Raw genomic sequence first — 20960 nt, 5'->3', positions numbered from 1 at the left:
GTACTTTTCTTAAATGTTTTGTTAGTCAGTGAAAGTTAAATGATAAGATGATATTGACATTAAAAGACTTCCGCACAAAAAGAGTTGCTAAAATCAATTTTTGTTGGAGGACTTTTAGGGTCAATATTAACTTACGTTTAATCTGTCAATTAGTCATAGCGTTGCGACAACGTTTGGAAAACCTGCGACCGACGTCGTACGAATAATATCACATATTTGTCAGTGTTTTACGTTATCTCAATATTCGTTAAATGTTGCATCGCAATCATAGCGTTATCTTATGACACGACGTAATTCCGACACAAAGTATTTTCATTTCTTAATAATGCGACATGAATGAGTGCATCTGAAGAATACATGCAGACACATGAAGTGTTTTTAAAGAATGCAAATTCTGTCACGAATGGCTAGAATTGAAGGAACTCATTTTTAACAAACATTTAGTGTCACAACATGACATAATAGATTGAAGATACATAATAAAATATTTGAAACATTGACCTAAGGACTTAACAGTCACCCAGGTCATGCAGGTGTGCTATCTACACACAGTAAGTTTTTATACTTTTTATGGATCAATATATGTTAGGTTCAAATTCTTTATGATATCAATGTTATCCATAGTATGACTATGTTTCAGAAAATTGTATTCATAATTTTGTGCTTCAGATTAACGAAACTAAGTTAAATAACAACATTTTTCTAAAACAATACCCATATGTCATTGTAAGTACTAAGTACATAGCTACTGGGCTTATCATATTATCGGGAGCTAACAGTCGACCAGCAGAGGTATCGGTTAAGGAATAGTACATGTAGTTCTAACTGCACAAAGTACAATTAATGCCCAACATATAGCACGCCACATCCAAACCAATACAAACTTACAGCTATCAACTCGCGATCGGAAATTGCAAATCACAGACTTTTTAAACCAGTTCGCATTGGTAAAGATGAAAAGGAGAAAAGATCCTTTCTAAAAATTTCCTTCGTCAACAAAGGTCTTGATACCATCAACTTGGGCAATATTCTTCATCATAAATCAATTAAATCGAAAGTACCTCCTTATTTTAAAGATCAGTCTGTACCTATCATTTCTGTTACCTTTACTTAACCAATTGCAACTAAAATGTTCAATTACAAACATGTGTTGCAGGATCTTGATATGGACGACTTCAAGTCTAAACCTCCTGATTGCTCCAATGATAGTTCCCCATTCATATATAATCCGGCTGGCCACATTATTACTGGTGACCTAATCATTGTTAATAACACTTCTCTGAGAAATGTGTTATCAAAAGGCCCGAAATATCGTGAGCCTTAATCCATCAGTTGGGAAAACTAGAGTGACTTCAAAATACTGATGGATTCAGTCGAGGATTTTGCCAGGCAATAGGTTAAACGCAAAAACGAAGACGTAGATCGGAATGGATTAAGGCTGCGAGGTCGTTGATACAATTCAGAATTAAAAAAACTGAATGGGTCTACGAACACCAATGCTACATCAATCTTTAACAATATTAAAAGACCCAAATGTTGCAAAACACCTGTCCTACCTGCATGACAAATATGTCATTGTCCCCAAACAACGTCGTTTGTGTGTGTAAATCAGATTACATAAACTGCTTGATAAATGAATTAGGTATAGACAATTCACTTGGAAACTCAAACTACATACCCCCACGACAATTACCAAGGATGAAATCCTGGATAATCATAGGTCTGTTCCATGTCCCTTTGGAATTTCAAAGATGAAGAACTGGATCTTCCCTCACTGCATTGGATACCTAAACTACATATTAAGAGTCCTTATAAACAACGTTTTATTGTTGGGTCTTCCAAGTGCTCCACGAAACTTCTTTCTAAATTATTAACATCTATTTTATCAGCAATCAAAGCCGGGCTTCAAATTTATTGTGAAACTACCTATTCTAGAGGTGGCGTGAATCAGATAAGGATACTCAAACATTCCAAACTGAAAGACAAATTAAAAGAGTTGGTCATGCTTTGTTTCATAAAAAAGAATGACTGACGTAGACACAAGTTTCTTGTCTTTGTAAAAAATCACTCTGATTCAAACTAAAATTTTCTGAAACTGACATTATCACAAGATACTTAATTTCTTGATTGATAACATATTTGCTACGTTTGGAGGACGTGTTTTTCAGCAAACAATCGGCATTCCCATGGGAACCAACTGTGCTCCTCTTCTTGCCGACTTGTTTCTGTATTCATATGAGTATGACTTCTTAGGAAGGAAGAAAATAAGTTAGCAGTATTCTTTAATTTCACTTTCCGCTATATAGATGATGTTCTCTCATTAGATAATTCAAAATTTGGTGACTATGTTGAACTCATTTATCCCATCGAAGTTGAGATAAAGGATACACCAGATACAGTAAAATCTGCCATATATCTTGACTTACATCTAGAAATTGACAATAAGAGTCGGATAGCAACAAAACTTTACTACAAAAGAGATGATTTCAGCCTTCCAATTGCGAACTTTCCATTTCTATGTAGCAACATTCCAGCAGCGCCTGCATACGGAGTATATATCTCCCAGTTGATACGATATGCCAGGGATTGTGTTTCCTACCATGATTTACTTGATAAAGGGTTGCTGCTAACAAGGAAGCTATTAAACCAAAAGTTCCAAGTGGTGAAGTTGAAGTCATCCCTTCGTAAATTTTACGGACGCTATCACGAGTTGATTGACCGTTATGGAATATCTGTTTCGCAGATGACGACGATTATGTTCTGAGTGTCGTAACTACAATCTCACCCCTTTCCCCCGAATCTGATCTACTAAATTCGACAAATCACCGGGTTTGTACTTACATTAGCTACACGACGGGTGCCACATGTGGAGCAGGATCTGCTTATCTATCCTTCCTTCCGGAACACCTAAGATCACCCCCAGTTTTTGGTGGGGTTCGTGTTGCTCAGTCTTTGGTTTTCTATGTTGTTTTGTGTGCTATTGTCAGTGTGTTTGTCTTTTTCTTATTTAGCCATTGCGTTGTCGGTTTTTTTTTCGACTTATGAGTTTGATTATCCCTTTGGTATCCTTCGCTTCTCTTTTAATGTCGACAATGTATGACACGGGATGGCAGCTCCGAAGCGAAACAAATACGACCAAAGAATGTAAAATAGATGAAATGTCTTTTTCAGAATGATGAGTATCACATTTTATATTCAAGACATTAATCATTCAGCACTTTTCAGCAGGCAAACGTAGACTTCAATATCACTCAGTTTTAGCTCATTTATTGTAAAAATTGTAAACAACACTGAGTGTTCCGATTCACTTTTCTGGATAAAAACCTATTACCACTGACACAGTATTGGAACAAAATGCACTGGGAACAGTATTACGATACCTTCGAATAAAGCCACATAGGGTGTCGAAATGTACTTTAATTAGAAATAACCAACCGGATTAGACAAAATTAAATAAAGAAAAAGAGATGTAAAACAGAGGGAGGATAAATTTAGACGTATTCAGTATTGTCACAAAACTACAGACAAAATGAAATATGGAGTCTCTGGTGGATAGTTGTCGCATTTGCCAGCTGAAGTTCGCCTCCGGGTGTCGGATTTTCTCACTTTGTTGAAGACCCATTGGTGGCCTTGGGCTGTATTCTGCTCTTTGGTCGAGTTGTTGTCTCTTTGATTTAGAATTGCCCAATTGCCAAAGAAAATTTAACTTGGAAGATTGTCGTCAATTAATAAGAATGTTTTGTAACTGACATCTTGGTGAGGAAAAATTATAGTAAATAAAAAATCAGATTTTATAATATATTGTTTAGCCTTCAATGAAGATGATTACCGATCGATACTATCTCTTCATTAAGATAGTTGTAAACAAATTTGACAATAGGAGTTAATATTATAACCATTCAACATGGCTATGTTGATTTATCGTATATATCAGTGGTAATGTTGATGTCATGGATTTTATATGACATATATGAATATTCCCCTTTAACCACTGAACAAGACGTGTCATATAATGCGTTTCCATCATTACAATTTCCTTTCCCAAAGGCTGCGCTATCATATGTAAGGCCATCTTCTTTTCGATTTGCGCCATGACTATAGTACATATTGTCTTGTGGACAAATTCGTCGATTTTGTTTATCATGTAAAATATCATATTCTCCATCGGCTACGTCTGTATAGGTCTCGTTCATATTTTCCGGTATATCTAAGTTATTCACAACGGAATATTTTGATGTACCCATTTCACAATGGTCATTTTTCTTCCTTGACGTTAGTGATGTACTCTTTCTATCTGCTGTATTAGATGAACCTTGGTTGGTTGTTTTTGAAAAATGCAATTTGCTAGTTTCTCCCTTCTCATATTTGTTAGATTTTTTAAAGATGCCCTTTGACCTAAAACAAAAATCAGTTTATTAACCACAAACATCTACACTTAGGTTTACAAAATAAAAAAAAAAGAAAGTAACACATAATAGTATAATGTTTTGTGTTTACCAATAATGTTTTTTTACTGTATATAGATGTAAAACACATTTCCCATGTTGATATTTATCCTGATGGGCTATGATTCTTGTCCATCTAATCCAATTGCATTTGTACCATGTGTGGTTATGCTTTTGTTTTGTTTTTTTTCGTCTTGTTAACTTTTGTTACTTCATGTCTAGAAAACCAATGATATGGATAAACGTTTAAGTAGTTCCAATATTTTGTTTACAACTTACTGATTAAACATTTCTTTTCAAGATAAAAATTGCAACAAAAATGCTACTTTGTATTAATTATTATTCGTGGATTTCGTGGGTAAAAGTAAACTTCGAATGTAAATGTTCAACGAAGTACACACTTTCTATAGGCTTGTATGCCGACTATGCCAAAACCACGAAAGCAGATATCCGCGAAACTACAATCTTTCTTCAATCCATAAACAGTGGTACCAACAGAAATAAATGAATCCATATCATATGATGAAAGAGACTGTTTGGTTTTAAGTGTAGAGAGTTTAAAATAATATCAGATATCAAAATGTAACCAACCTTATTTTACAAACTATCAATAAAGCTGATACAGTAAGTAGAGAACATGTACCTAGAATTCCGCCAATCACTGCACCTATGAATGTATTAATTCAGAATAAACTACATTTGATACAGATAATAAAACTTACCACGACAAATTAGAATTCTAATAGTTGAAATGCATGAAATCGGATATTAGGCATATATTAATGGGACAGCAACCCTTTTGCACAAAATATAAACATACAGGTTTCAACAGCAGATAATTGATTGTCCATTATATATAAAGAACTGTTTCGCAACGATCACATTAGTTGAACATTGGATTAAATACTTCTCTGAAACTGGTAGGTATAAGCAATGTTATTTTATTACAGTTGTACTGCAGTACAAAGACAGATACAGTTAGGAAGCTTATGAAGCTTATTCTCATAATTGAATCAATTTACTAGATGTTTGATATGTTTCTTCATTAAAAATTGGAGATAAAAATCAAACTTGATATAAATAATTGAGACAGCAAACCTATTCAATATCATAAATCCCCTCTCTCTATGACTGGAAAATACATAGTTAGAAAAATACACATCTCAATATAAACTCAATATGCACATCTTAATATACACTTCTCAATATACGCTTCTAAATATACACAGCTTGATATACACTTCTCAATATACACATCTCGATATACAATTCTCATTATACACATCTCAACATACGCTTCTCAATGTACACATCTCAATATACAACTCTCAAAATACACATCTCTATACACATCTCAATATACATTTCTCAATATACACTTCTTAATATAGACTTCTCAATTATATTTCTCAATATACACTTCTCAAAATACTCTTCTCAAAATATACTTCTCAATGTACACTTCTCAATATCAACCTCTCAATATACACTTCTCAATATACAATATATAATTCCCAATAAACACTTCTCAATATACACTTCTTAATATTCGCTTCTCAATATGATTACACTTACCTGTTAATGTAGAGTTATTTCCTTTTTCTCTTTGACCATTTCTTAATACTGTCTGTGTACTGACCAAGGATGCTGAAGATGTGATGCATAATAACATTAACGATACCAATTTAAATGTGTAAATGTCTTTTTTATAACAATTAAAATAAAATGAAAGCAATGTTATGCTGTTACATGTAGCACTTTAGGAAATGAGAAAAGTTATGTATTATGAAACATTACATGATTTAACATTATTCTTAAAAAATTTTGTCCGTTATTTTGACAAAATCGGGTAAGCAACCTTAACAGCTATAAATGTTGACAATAACGAATGTGTTGTAGGTTTGTGTGATGTATTCACATCTTTTCTAGACTAGAAGTCATTCAGAGATTGATACATTGTATATAGACCCTTATCTTTTTACAAGAATCCCCTGTGTCCGCACGGCAGGTGATATAGCGCATTTCGTCAAATCTGCAATGTAATATAAATATAATTTCTTGTTAATGTTGAAGTCTGCAGGGACAGAAAAAATTACAATTTATAATTGCGATAGCACGATAAACCATAAAAATGATAAAATTATTAAGTACAATTGGTTAAATTTCAGGTAAATTTTATCAATACGCGTACGAGTGCTTGCTTCACACTGAACTGTAATTCGTAGTATAATATCTTTCCTGTATTCAAAATAAGCAATTTTAAGAAGGCATGCGCGTCATTACCTTTTGAAGAACTGTCAAAACAGGGGTTTTCCTAACTTTGAACACATATTCCACAAAATCTAGAATTGGATTTTACAATAACCAACACGGATTGAATGAAGATTTATCAACATTCAAAACATCTTTATTATAATTGGCATACATGACTTGTCGAACAAGTCTAAACCCAGGTTAAACTTAGTTTACTGTCAAATCATCCAATTGTAATAACGAAAATGTCCTGTCAAAACTACAAATCAGTGAGGTCTTCAATCTGATATATCCGAGTGAACTTAAGAATAAGGATACTACAAAAACTAGAAAATCTGCTCCATATTGTGATCTTTTCGTTGATATTGAAACAGATGGACTAATTGAAACTAAACTTTACGACATACGTTATGATGTGCACTTCCTGTTTCCCATTTTCCCTTTTTCGGCAGTAACATACTCCATGCCACATCGTTTGGCGTCTACATATCTCAATTAATACGTTATGCCAGTACATATTTTCAAACACATCAATCGAACTGAAAATGTCAGTTACCCTATTGTTATCATTTCCCCACTATTGCAACCTTTTCTAATTAGTTAGTTTTAGCACAGCGGATGATGCATGCATAGAAGGATATGCTTACCCTTTCAGTGCACCCGGTTTCGTTTCTTTTGAAGTTAATATGATTCCCACAATTTTATGTTACCTTCATTGCACCTTTTCATAGGATTTATGGAATTTGAACCTCGGTTAACTACTGTTGCCTCGAATTCTTGTACGCGTCGTCAAACGTTGAAAGGGATGATTTGCATATTATCCAATAGAAATCATGTACTTCATGTACTAAAATAAAATTGAGAATGGAAATGGGGAATATGTCAAAGAGACAACAACCCGACCAAAGAACAGATAACAGCCGAAGGCCACCAATGGGTCTTCAACACAGCGAGAAAATCCCGCACCCGGAGATGGACCTTAGCTGGCCCCTAAATAAAAATGTGTACTAGTTCATTAAAAATGGACGTCTTGTTCAACTCCAAAACATATAATAAGCTAAAATTAAAAAAAACATACAAGACTAACAAAGGCCAGAGGCTTCTGACTTGGGACAGGCGCAAAAATGCGGCGGGTTTAAACATGTTTGTATCAACCAGGTTTAGCTTGTTTAGTAATATCAGAAACTGTAATGCAACCTATTTGAACTGGATTTGTTTTCATCGCTAACATTTGTACATCATGCTGATTCAATTTAGATTTCCAGCAACTCGAAAACATTCATGTTTTAATTATATTTTTGTTATACTGTTGCAGCAAATTAGAATCCAAGCGTGATTTGAAATTTATTATTTGATTTATCCATTTATTTATAAAAAAAAACATAAAAAGTATTAAACAAACCTACTCGATTCGCATATATACCATTTTATTTTGTTGCTGCAGTCTTGTACTCTCATATTTAGTTTGTTTTGTCCTTCAACGGAGGTAAATACTCCTGAAAAGCAGAGTTCGGGTTCTTCCTCGAAATCTTTATAAATTAATAGATATAATTTTAGAGTTATCATTATTGTTCATATTCATTCTTAAGATTTGAAGTTTTATTGATTGAGTGATTGATTTATTGTGCATATTCATGACGACAAAAAAAAAATAACCCATGATATAAATGCTAATTAGATAATCAAGTCTTCAAAAAGTTTGGCACTGACCCTTTATCGCAACATTTCGTCATGTATACCGAGGTTGAGTTTCACTGATCATTTAGTCAATGTTATTACGTTTTCCAATTTTGATAACGTTGCAGGATTTGTTTCACCACTTTAGTTGCTGGTTTTGATTTTTGCTTGCTAAATAATGAATGACAGTGTGGTTGTTTACCAGAAGGTATCTCTATCCTTAAATCAATAGTCAATTACTATAGCTCGTGTTTAATACGTGTATATCATATCAAAGTCCTACGTACCGAAATTATGTGTAACCACGTTTAATCTCAACATTTGATTGCATAACCATGGGTTGAAATATGTTAATGGATGAATTCGTTTGCTTCTTAAATATAAGGAATGTATAGCTACATTTTGATCACCTCAAGTTTAACAAAAACATTTGTTTGGAAAAACTTGAAGATACCAAGACGCGTTATTGTATTTTGTGTTATTCGGATTCGGATGACAGCTGGATTAGAAGTTGAATATAACCATGATTCCCTCTGTCTTAAACAAATAACAGTAGATCTGGTATTTATGAACATATATATACTATTACTCTACATTATCGTATCTGTTAAAATATAGATGAAATTATTTTTTACCAAAAAAATGACTTGCTCAATAGAAGATAACAAGAACATTTTAAAAATGGAATTCACAATATATTATTCCGACGTGACAAACGATATCAAATGTAACCGTAAATCGAATTGTCCGATTAGACTGGACACACATAGACTTCGGGAATATAAAGAAAAGTGTTCGTATAATAGTGTTTGTTAGTTTTTTATCTCCCAATTAGATTTTTTGTGTAATTGTCTGCCGTCTCATAAAGGATGTTTCATAATGTTGATTTCTAACTTTATATCGGCAACTTGCATGGTGGATTGGCGAAGACATTTCCACTCTAAGAGATATCGGGGTAGATTTGTATGGTTTGTTCGTGGATTACAACTAGGCAGAAAAACAATATTGAAAGTGATCTTTGCTGCTTCTTTGCAATGTCCGCTTTAAGGACAATGGGATAAAACTTATCAATTTTGAGGTAGAAAAATTAGATCGAGTAGGTGAAAAGTTACATAATTACCTTTTATTCTAATAACTCTAATTTCTTCACGAAAGACAGTGGTCCAGGAAATTTGTCCTTTAGACCCACTTTGTTGACAATAGTTGGAAGATGGAAGTAATTCGTTTTTTCTCATGCAAAAATCCAAGCTTCCAAAATAATCTAGTTCCCATGTAAATGATGCGTTAGGTCGTGTTCCTTGTAATACAGAAAAAACAACAACATTTGTTTATAACGTCATTTAGAGTTTGTAAAATAAACCAGTTAAGCATAGCACAAAGTACGTATTATAGAATTTATGTTTAAAAAAAAACAACTAAAATTTAGCAAAATAAAATTTAACATTAGTTTAGATTGAAAGACAATTAATTTAATGTATTCAAGCCACAAGAACTGTACGATCATTTGATGAATAGACTATTTGTATTCATTACTTCTTTTTTCCTGATCAAAAGTAACCAACCAAACGTCTTTTTTTATCTTGATCGCACATATTAAACAAAACGAATATTACATACATGTACGCTTGAATGATGTAGACATGATTTATAAATATTTATTTTAATACATATTAATTAATTGTAGGATTTTGGTTTCTTGTCGTGTATAATGATACTCTGAATAAATTCAATTTCACCTTAGAACACATGACCATTTTGATGTAAGCTTTAATAAAATATATGTTTACGTGTAGTTAAAGGTTTTGATTCAAATTTTTCGGTTAACTCAGTGGTGAAACTTAAAAGCATGTGTGCATTTTAGCGTTATTTGGAAATCTATTGTCTATTTAAGAAATTTGAAATTCCTAAGAAAAAGATCAGATGCTGCATAAACATGGGTTTTATTTAAACGTCACAATGTACAAAGTTTATTTTATAACCATTTTCAAGCATTGCAATAAAAGAAAGCTAATTCATCTTTTTTATTCAAGTACAGTATTTCATCTCAACATTGTACAAATAAAACCAAGGAGAAAGAAAATCGCCTCGGCATTGCTTTTTTAGCTACTTTTTACACCTACGCAACATCGACGCTCGAACAGTTCGAAGGTCAAATTAAATACGACGTTGAAGAGCAATGAAAACCAAAACCAAAATAGTTGGGCAACATATGGCTAAGGTTGTTTATGTCCAGGAGTTATTTACATAAGTGTTTCGAATGATTCAACATCCAATGAACGTATCAATGATATTAAATGACAACACACATGAGCTGACTACTTGGCTGTTGATACTCTCAAAATTTAAGACGCCATCTTGAATACAGAGCTCATATGATTAAATTTAAGTATGACAGGATTACAGAAAAATGTAAAAGCCATTAAAAAATTTAACTTTACCTTATTACAATAACCCCAATTCCCCTGTTAATGAAACTGGTTTTAAAACAACCTTCACTCTGTATGATTACAACTATATAAATAACGTTTAATTCATTTTCTTATCAATGCAGAAAACAATGGGATTTTGAGAGTACCCTATCACCTGATAAAGATATTTCAGAAACACGTTGCATACGGTTCACTATCAATATCGTGTTAATCTCGCTGCATACACCACATTGCTACTTGTATTAGTTTTGACGACATATATTGTCTTTCAATATCCAAATAATACATTTTGTAATTGTAATTAAATTTATAATTATTATTAAGGTTGAAACTTAAAGATATATCACAATTGTTGTACCCACTATCTCGTCCTCTTTTCCTTGACTGTGACGTAACCGAATGAATAGTTTCTGATATATAGTAAAATAGAAGAAGATTTATATTATTTATTGCTTTGTTGCAACATCGACAAGCCAATTGTCCAATCGTGTTGCTTTCTTCAGTTTCAACACCCATATATGTTACAATATGACCACGTCATCACAAAAACACACTTCCTGCATTTCATAATGTGTTTTTAGATTGTTTGCTATGAAAATAGCACTTAAGGAATTAATAAATTAAGTGCAACCACAGCGCTTTTCTGGAATTATCTTCATCACAAACGATTCAAACTATTACCGTTTGTTTGAATATTCCCCAGTTTAGTTTAGTTAAGTTTTCTGTTTTTTTGTTTCAATTCTATAAACTACTTTTATCCAAACTAATTGAACTATTTAAAAATGCAAACAAAAACATTTTCATTATGGAAACGAATTCTACGGACCTTTTCCTCTTTTGATTGATATTGTAAATACAAGGCTATTTCACCCCTTGACAACTACTTGAACAAACATATTGTTTATTAGAATTTTAATACATAACTTATAATGTACGGATGCTAGAAATAATAACACTATTACATGTATCAGCCCATGTACACCTGCAACAATACCTGATCACTTTGAAGATAACACGTTCCTCGAAAATAACAATTGCATCCAACATTATAGTTTCAGAAGTGTATAGGGGACCAATTTTGTGAAGGATGTAAATGTCAATCTTCAAAATTTCGCTTGTTTATTATCCCCAGATAGAAATAGACCAGATAGAAATAGACCTACTGAGCAAGTTATGAGCAGAAAACTCGGCATAGTGAACCACAAACCTGCGAGAGAAGAACATAAGGTTACTGGCGAATGCAGTTGAACTTAATATATTAAAAAGAAGAGTCTGATCTCTTTATGTATGATACCCATATTTATTCCAGAAAAAATAGAGCACGATAATATACATGTTGCACTAAACGTTAATACTACATTCTTTAGTTTAATATTCAAATATGAAAAATAACACTTTAAAGATTTGGTGCGTCCGAAGCACTTTCATTTGGAACGCTTTAACCAAAACAGTTAGAAACCAAGGATGTACAATTACCAAAGGGACCTTTACTGAATAGCCAAATGCTCCGAAGATCAATGTTGCATCGATTTCATAATGATTTTTAGATTTATTAATGCATAATCTGTAAGATTGTCCTGTCACTCAATACCCAAATTTTATTGAATACTTGAATATTATATATACCAATGAACCTCACCATACGGATGCTTCCAAAACAAGAAAGTCTGCTTCATATCTGAGTCTTTTCTTGAAATTGGCAATGATAGAAAACTGAAAACTAGGTTCTCTGACAACAACACGGTTTCAAAAAGGGAACAAGTTATTTTGAATAGAAAAGAAATATAAAAAACGGTCTTTACAACCCTTTTCCCTCGTCAATTAATCGATTGTCACAGATTACATAAGACTACGCTACATATACGCAACAAGCACACTAACAAACTGTCAAAACAGTTTGAAATCTTTAATGTCAGGCTTATTAATTAAACTTCAAAAGTAGTTTAACGATAAATAAACGCAAATCAAACAAGTTGAAATAAGCCAAATGAAGTACGAAGTTGAGGGTATTGAGGGCCCCAAATTCTTAAAGAGTTTGCCAAATACATCTAGAGTAGACAATCCTTAATTTTTCGAAAAATTTGAAGTTTTATAAACAGTAAATTTATAGTTATGACCATATCACTGATAATGCATGTCAACACAGAAGTGCTGACTACTGGGCTGGTGATACAATATGGTCCGTTGCAGTCCTTTAGGTCAAATCTGGACTTCGATAGTATGAACACTTGTTTTACAATTGAATAGTCATTCTTACGTTTTCCATAATTAACTTTCCTACCTGTATAATATGTTCGATATAGATTTCAATACATACAAGATTATATCTTTATCAGATGTACACGTTTTAAGCTTGAGGAGCAAACATTTTCATACATTTCAAATTCCGACCAAATTACTTGAAAACAAGCCAGAATTTAAGGATTTGGGATTTAAGGACAAAAGCATACATGCTTTTACAATTAAGTCCTGTCAACATGTATGTTAAAACAGGTATCCTTTATTACTTGAATATTTAGTTTGTACAGCACATTATGTTTTTGAGGCCTAAGTTTGTTTTATTTCCAGACGATTCTGACATTTATCACTAAAACATCATGTTGGCGTTTGATATGTAAATGTCAATGCTCATTATGAAAATATCAACACAAATTGTTCCCTTTCAAATGTATAACAAATATAAAATACACATAAGTATGGCATCACTGTTTCAATATGCGGACACATGAGCTTTCACATTGCGTATTTAATTAATTTTACCACATCTCCCAACTATTGTGGTGTTTACTGAACTGCAACGTCTTCCTTCCAAGTGATTATCATTCCCCGTATTCGTATCACAATAACCACAACATATCGTTGTGCAGTTTCCTGGGTCTGATGATTTTCTCACTGTATCTTGATATTCTAAAAAAAAAAAGAAAAAAAAAACCAATGTTCCAATTTTTTCACATTCCAAAACCTGCTTTTTGAATTACATACTTTAAATATAAAACATTGGAATACAAAAAAAATGCAAATCACAATCCTTATTTTTAAATAATTGTTTAAAGCATAATCAGCATGTTCAGTATAAAAACAGAATATTGGACAATAAACTGAATGTTTGAGATACTATGCCTATTAATATCGACCTACGAAAACATAAAACATAAAAGTGTATGATGAAATAAATTAGTACACTTAAGCTTAAAACAATGTTTAAAAGTTTCCTTTAAATTGCTTAAAATGTTTGTCTTAATGTATTCTAATCTATTCAAATTGTTGTTTCTCTTTTATATCACAGTAAGTGTTATAACAAAACCACAGATAGGAATGTTTCAAGTAGCTATAAAACCAGGTTTAACCAACCATTTTCTTCAAAAATGTGTGTTTGAAGTCAAAAAATGAAAACTTGCTTTCTAGTCGTTCCGCTGGTTGATATAGTCTAGCAGTGTGAATCAATAGGATTTAAAAAATCCTGTTCACGAATGTTATACCATTTAGGTTGTTTAAAAATTGTTAGGAAAGGTTTTTGCATTATTAAATTCATCGCACGTAATGACAATTTATTGCAACGAACAAAAAAAAAGCGAAAGACACCAAGTGACATTCAAACTCAAAAATTAACTGACAACGGCATGGCAAAAGAAAAAAGACCAAAACACAATATAGAAAACTTGAAAATAAGCAACACGAACCCCGCCAAAAACCGGGGGTGATCTCAGGTGCTCCGGAGGAATAAGCAGATCCTGCTCCACAAGTGGAACCCGTCGAGTTGCTCGTGTAAGTATAAACCTGGTGATAAGTCTCATTCGGTAGATCACATTCGGGGAAAAAGGAGGAAAAATTAACAAAAGTTTACATTATTTGTTTCGAAAGTTAAAAATGTGCGCCAACGACATTTTGTTTTTGTATTTCACTCTAATAAACAGAGACACGGATTGTCTTTGCCTTAAACCTATTAAAAATAGAAAAGCAAAACTCCAATTGGTAACAACACACGATAACTATCACTTAAATTAAATGTGTAAATAGACGGTAGTTTGCATTTCAATCATGGAAAATGATGACCTCACATATGTCATTATTTTATGTTTTGAGGCACATTTCATTGAAACCTGGTATCGAAAGGGTTCATTCTCCAAATGAAAGACATATCGGCCTAAAAGACAATAACTCCATAATATATAATTTGTTTTTAATCTCTGGTAAAGGTGTCACAAAACGTGTCTGAAGTCTCGATTTTTGCACCTTTCACAAACAAAACAGTAAAAAGACACCACCAGAAAAAGTGTCAATTTTGGACTTATAAGCACAGAGATATATTTAAATTGCATCTCATTATAAAACAATAAGGAATAAAAATTAGGATGGAAATGGGGAATGTGTCAAAGAGACAACAAACCGACCAAAAAGTAGAAAACAGCCCAAGGCCACCAATGAGTCTTCAACACAGCGAGAAAATCCTGCACCCGCAGGCGGGCTTCAGCTAAAATATGGTATAATAGCAAATGAAATAACTTTCAACCAGAGATCAAATGACAAGGGTATAATTTATGCAAAAAACATGATCAAATGAATATACGTCGCACATACTTGTTTGTTTTGTTAATATCAATTCTTAAATATTAGTCCAATCAAAGACTCTTACCTCTATATAGGAAGAAATTTGTTGAATTGAGGCAATATTTTATATCAAGTTGCTGTTTTTGATTGATTACATTAGGATGGCAAAGACAGTTCTGTGTTTTGGTCTGGAAAACAAAACCAAGAACATTTATTTAGTTTGATTGTAAAGCCTCTCATATGAGCTCATGTGTAATGATTACATATATGTAAGAAAAATTGTTAAAAGTGTTAAAACAAATACCGTTAAAAAATAATTTTGAAAATAGAATAACTTTTATTTACAAAGTAGAAAATGACCTTTAATCTAATTCCAAGAAATATTTACAAGTACTTATACTTACGTTCGGAACCCTCTGTCTGTAACCAAAGTAGCTTCCCATGTTCTCAGAGTCACATTTGTGTTTACAATATCCAATCGATGCCTCTGAGTGAAAAGAGTGCATCAGAATTTCAGGAATATGAAAACACCCTTAAATAAATGTTTGTAAAATAATTTGATGGCAATTTAGTTAAAAATCTTTTCAATTCTGGTAATCCATTTAATATCTACATTAATAAGAGATATCTGACTGCTAAGAAATTAATTGCTAAACTACTTTACGTTGTCTATTCTTTATCCTTGCCGAACGTTTTATATTTTCTCCACGTTCATAGGGTTTGCACAGCTCAATATTTGGTTTTCTGTGTTGATTGATTTTTGCCTTTTCCTTGTCTTTTCTCGCATTTATGTTTTTTGTATATCTGCGACTTATTGTAACGATTTTGTAAATTATGTTCTTATTTAGCTTGACGCACGGTATAGACTATTTGTATTACTGAATAATGGAAGATGAACTCTAGTGTTTTTTTTTTTGTTTTTTTTTTTTATGCGTATGCGTCAGTTTTTTGTTTTTATATACTATTAAGTGTTTTGTGTTGTTTTATTGCTATTCCCACATCCTTTTTTATTTATATTGTATTTCGAAAATATGCCTTGCTTTATTGATGATAGTATACATTTTTTTCATGACATTTTGAATTGACTATCTTGTAAGATGGACATAACTTGTTAAATGGCTTTATGATAACAGCTGCATTGTGAATACAACACTTGTATGGGTTTAAGAGCAATTTGAACAAGTTGTTAGGACTAGTAAAATGGCCACAGTTTTTGTTTCATTGTAGCCATGGCTCATTGTTCTTAAAATTTAAATTATTGTCTGTTACTTTTATGGTTTATGGCTCTTCATCCTTTTAATCAGCTTTGGATTTTTGTGTTGATTTCAAAGTGTCACATACTCAGATATCTTACTGAAGTGGTTGAAAAAGTAAACTTCGTAGAAATGGCTAGATTAAACTAAAAGTATTCACAAGCATCTTTCGTCCTCTGTTTGGTCATTTATCTTTTTTGATTATATTGTCACATATGAGTCTTTTGTAGACGAAACGCGCGTCTGGCGTATACACAATTCTAAGCCTGGTATCTTAAATAAATCTTTAGAGGACAATGTAACTTTGCCAGTGCTCATTCTGCTCGAAGTTAATGCGAATCATGATATCACCTAGAGAGACTGAATTGCCTACATTTACAGTGCCCATGAGTTAGTCCCTGTTTTTTGACGGGTTTGTGTAACTATATTGTAGTGTCCTTTTAAACGTTCCGTTAATTATAATTTGTCTTTTCTTCGTTTATTTTGTCTTGGTGTAGTCTGTTCTTATTCTACGTATGGTTTTGATGGCCAAATTTGAAACTTAATATTTTCAAAAACACATTACTTTTAAAACTAGTCTATACTTAGAAGCTATTTATCATAACGATGAACATAGAAACATTTCTTATTTATTTCGAATAAATAATTAAAGAAAAAACACCAAATATAAATGAAAATAACAAAATACAGAGACGGGAATACTGTGACAAAAATTGTATTAAACATTTATCAATCGCTATCGTTGGGTTATAACATACCATTTTTGAATACTTTTCTATTGAAAAATTTTGATTTTTTTACAATTTAGATTTTGAACTGTAGCGACTAGGGTGATTTTTTTTTCTTTTCAGGTTTTTGTTTTGATGAGATAGCTCCTTAGGTGTTTATACATGTTTTGCTCTCAGATGTTTGGGTTTGTGTGTTCCAGATGAAAGAAGATACAGAGGAGCGCTTCGGACGACCACATTTGTAAATATTACTTTTCATTTTAATACATTAAATGATTTACATTGTAGGTGTAAAAAGATAATTTGCCGTTAGTTATAATAAAAAATCCCTCAATTTATTTTAATTATTTGCACTCATTTGCAAAGTTACATTACATGAACGATAATTGAATATTACAAACTAATGCTTTAGGAGCAGTATTGAATTTGAATTGATAATTTTAGGAAACCTGTTCAACGATTGGAGAACGGTAACAGTAGAACATAAATTTTCTTCTAAATCATAGTATACCAGTGTTAAAAAATCATTGCCCCTGTATCATATACTATCTACTCGTCATAAACAGTTTGATGACAAACTTTGATGCAATTGAAAAAGATTTGAATAATGAAACTTTAAAAACCAGTTTAATTCATTTTCTTTTCAATTTTCATGCCAGTGTTTCTTTTGTTTTCTTCTCTTCCTGTTAGAATATCGACAGGTCTTTAGTAGTCTCTGATTTCTTTAACATTATTAAACACAATATGGTATGCAAATTTGTATACACTGTTTTAAAGATTTTTCTTGATATGTTTTTTTTCTATCATTTACACACACATTTCCTTTTCATTCTTTACAAATTTTAGTTACCAATAATCTCAAACCATCGTGTTGGTACTCTGTAGATAGCCTTTCCTATCCAAAATTCCTTCTCATCACAAATGCCACTACTCCGTAGGTTGTCTTCTCTGTTTTCCAAACCATACGGTTTGCATGCATCTCTGGCATGACCCCATGTTATGCCATTCAAATCAGTACGGACTACTTCTAGAGATGATATTTCTAAAGAAATAGAAATATAGTTGTATTAAATGTTGCAATACCGATAGCTATAAAAAGCTTTATATTTAAAGATTTATTCGCATGATACTGTCAGCAGAACCAGGAATAACATGCCAAAAAAAAAAAAAAAAATTTCCGTCACACAAAAAATATCTAACTTATTGAAAATCATCAAAATCAATATAACTGACACAGAGCCGTCAAACCGGTCAGCGTAAAGCATTAGGCTGAGGTGTTTAATTTTGTTTATAAATACAATTACATAAATAATAATTAACCTGCAAAATTGAGAAATGTATCAACTACATGTAAATCATGTCAACAATGACATTGACTAATACGTAGAAGGCAATATCGGAACCTTTCTGTCGTCAATTGTGAATGCATACTCATTATAAAATAAATGAAGGAAATTAACAAACATGCATGACTAAAATACCTATACATTATTTATCAATACAATCGCAAGAACAGTATATATGACCCTCAAATATATTGAAAATATTAGAAAAATTAATGTGTGAAATGGGATATCAAGTAGATATTAGAATAATCACATGTAAAATATGCATGTCATCAGAAACTATTCACTTTAACATTAATAGGAAATTAAAATATGATCTATCATTAGTATTGGTTAGATCAAACAAGGAAGTTGAAAGTTCACATACTACTACAGTATGTAACAACGTCAAAACGTTCATACTTTAAGTACACATTTCCGGATATAGATTCTATAAAAAAAAAAGGTTTAGTCAAACCCATTTTTGCCAAATTAGAATATAACACATTATCGTATGATGTCGCCTGATTATATCTATTAAATAAATTTTCAAATGAGTTGTCACAATTAAATTGAATGATTTATAAATATTTTAGTTTCTTCAGAAAAGGCTGAATGTCAAATACGAAATGATTTTAGTTGACCAACATCATGATCGTATTCTCTTTCAATTGTTACACAATTATCATAGTGCAGTCAAACCCATCTGTTTCAAGTACTGGGCTGAGTAGTTGAACATTTTGTATAAATACAATTCCATTGGTGAGAACCAATTAAGATTTTAAAGCTATAAAACCAGGTTTACTTCACCAACTTCTACATACGGATTCCGTAATGCCTGTACCAAGTCAGGAATATTACAATTAAACTGTTTTCCATTCGTTTGATGTGTTTGAGCTTTTGATTGTGCCATTTGTAAATTTCTGGGAACATTGAAACACTGACAAATACGGACTAGATTATCAGTGTTTTGGAGACATTTTTTTGTTCTGAATTTGAATGCATATGTTTTAAAAAACAAGGAATTCAGATACATGTATGACTTTATTTTCTTTCAATATAGAATTATACGGAAGAAAGCTTTATATATAACTATGAGTTTATATTCCAATTAGATACTAAATGAAAAGGTAAACGAAATACTTACCATACGGTATCAAAATTATCACGAGTAAAGCATGTAAAATGAGCATGTCACCGGCAACCATTGATGATAACAGCAATCGGAAACAATAATTTGCGTCATCATTGTATACAGTTATGACCAAACAAGGAAGTTAAGAGTTAACTAACTAATACATTAAGAACTAAATACACAATTGTCGATGTCATAATATTATCACAGATACATATGGTAAGAGGAGAAAGCAAAAAGACCAACATTTAATTTTCCTGTGTATTCATGTTATTCACACCAGAGTGATAGAAGATGAGTATGAGCAAGATATAATTACCATATATGCATAAAAGTGTATTAAACATTTTAACTTATATAGATATAAGAAGATGTGGTATGAGTGCCAATGAGACAACTCTCCATCCAAGTCAAAATTTATAAAAATAAACCTTCATAGGTCACAGTACGGTCTTCAACACGGAGCCTTGGCTCACACCGAACAGTAAGCTATAAAGGGCTCTAAAAAAATTACTAGTGTAAAACCATTCAAACGGGAAAACCAACGGTCTAATCTATATAAAAAACGAGAAACGAGAAACACTTATGAACCACATCAACAAACGACAACTACTGAACATCAGATTCCTGACTAAGGACAGGTGCAAACAAATGCAGCGGGTTTAAACGTTTTAATGGTACCAAACCTTCACCCTTTTTCTGAAACAATAGTGTAACATCACAACATAGAAAGACACACTATAAAATATCAACTGAAATAGCTTAACTCAATCAAAGGACATATTAACACCATTGAACATACACTGAACAAATAAATTTGACCTATGACACAATGTAAATACAAAAAATTTAATATCAATACTTATAATAAAGATTATAATTATATCTATGTATCTGAATGCTTAGAATTCTTTCAGCTAAAATAAAAAAAAAAAATCCAAGATAAAATTCTCACGGTCAAGACAGTCTGAAATCGTCTTCGTAAAAATGGTGTATGCACCACACGTCATAATTATGGCGCAGTAATGAGACCAAGTGTCTGATAGTCGAACAGTATATGGGCTGGGACCTTCAAAACCGGAGGCTAGTCTGGTTCCGCGAATTGAAATTAATACTACAGAAAAGAAAACGACTGTACGCGTGTATTGTCAGGGTAAAAATGAGGAA

The 20960-nt window shown here is 32.1% G+C and overlaps 1 protein-coding gene across 1 annotated transcript; it reads right to left on the bottom strand.

Annotated features, from left to right (window-relative positions):
* Nucleotides 1-3397: 3397 nt before the first annotated feature.
* LOC127723489 (uncharacterized) lies at nt 3398-19911 on the bottom strand. The gene is made up of 10 exons (XM_052230135.1): nt 19806-19911; nt 18184-18375; nt 15757-15884; nt 15438-15540; nt 13565-13711; nt 9496-9672; nt 8105-8227; nt 6021-6092; nt 5037-5112; nt 3398-4395 (listed from the first exon to the last, which is right to left on the bottom strand). The coding sequence occupies exons 1-10, from the start codon at nt 19864-19866 to the stop codon at nt 3909-3911; spliced, it is 1566 nt and encodes a 521-aa protein (XP_052086095.1). The 5' UTR covers nt 19867-19911; the 3' UTR covers nt 3398-3908.
* Nucleotides 19912-20960: the final 1049 nt, after the last annotated feature.

Source organism: Mytilus californianus, unplaced genomic scaffold (assembly GCF_021869535.1).
Source record: "Mytilus californianus isolate M0D057914Y unplaced genomic scaffold, xbMytCali1.0.p SCAF_13, whole genome shotgun sequence".
In the NCBI taxonomy this organism is placed as follows: Eukaryota; Metazoa; Mollusca; class Bivalvia; order Mytilida; family Mytilidae; genus Mytilus; species Mytilus californianus.
Note: the sequence above shows the minus strand (reverse complement) of the source record. Positions and strands in the feature narration are given on the sequence as shown.

What these genes read in the sequence shown, in the direction of transcription:
- LOC127723489 (XM_052230135.1), bottom strand. Translation starts at nt 19,866, where the DNA reads ATGGTTGCCGGTGACATGCTCATTTTACATGCTTTACTCGTGATAATT. An exon ending in GATAATTTTGATACCGTATG is followed by an intron (nt 18,376 to 19,805) that starts GTAAGTATTTCG and finishes CTATTTCTTTAG; the next exon opens with AAATATCATCTCTAGAAGTA. An exon ending in TAGAGTTATTAGAATAAAAG is followed by an intron (nt 8,228 to 9,495) that starts GTAATTATGTAA and finishes TAATTTATAAAG; the next exon opens with ATTTCGAGGAAGAACCCGAA.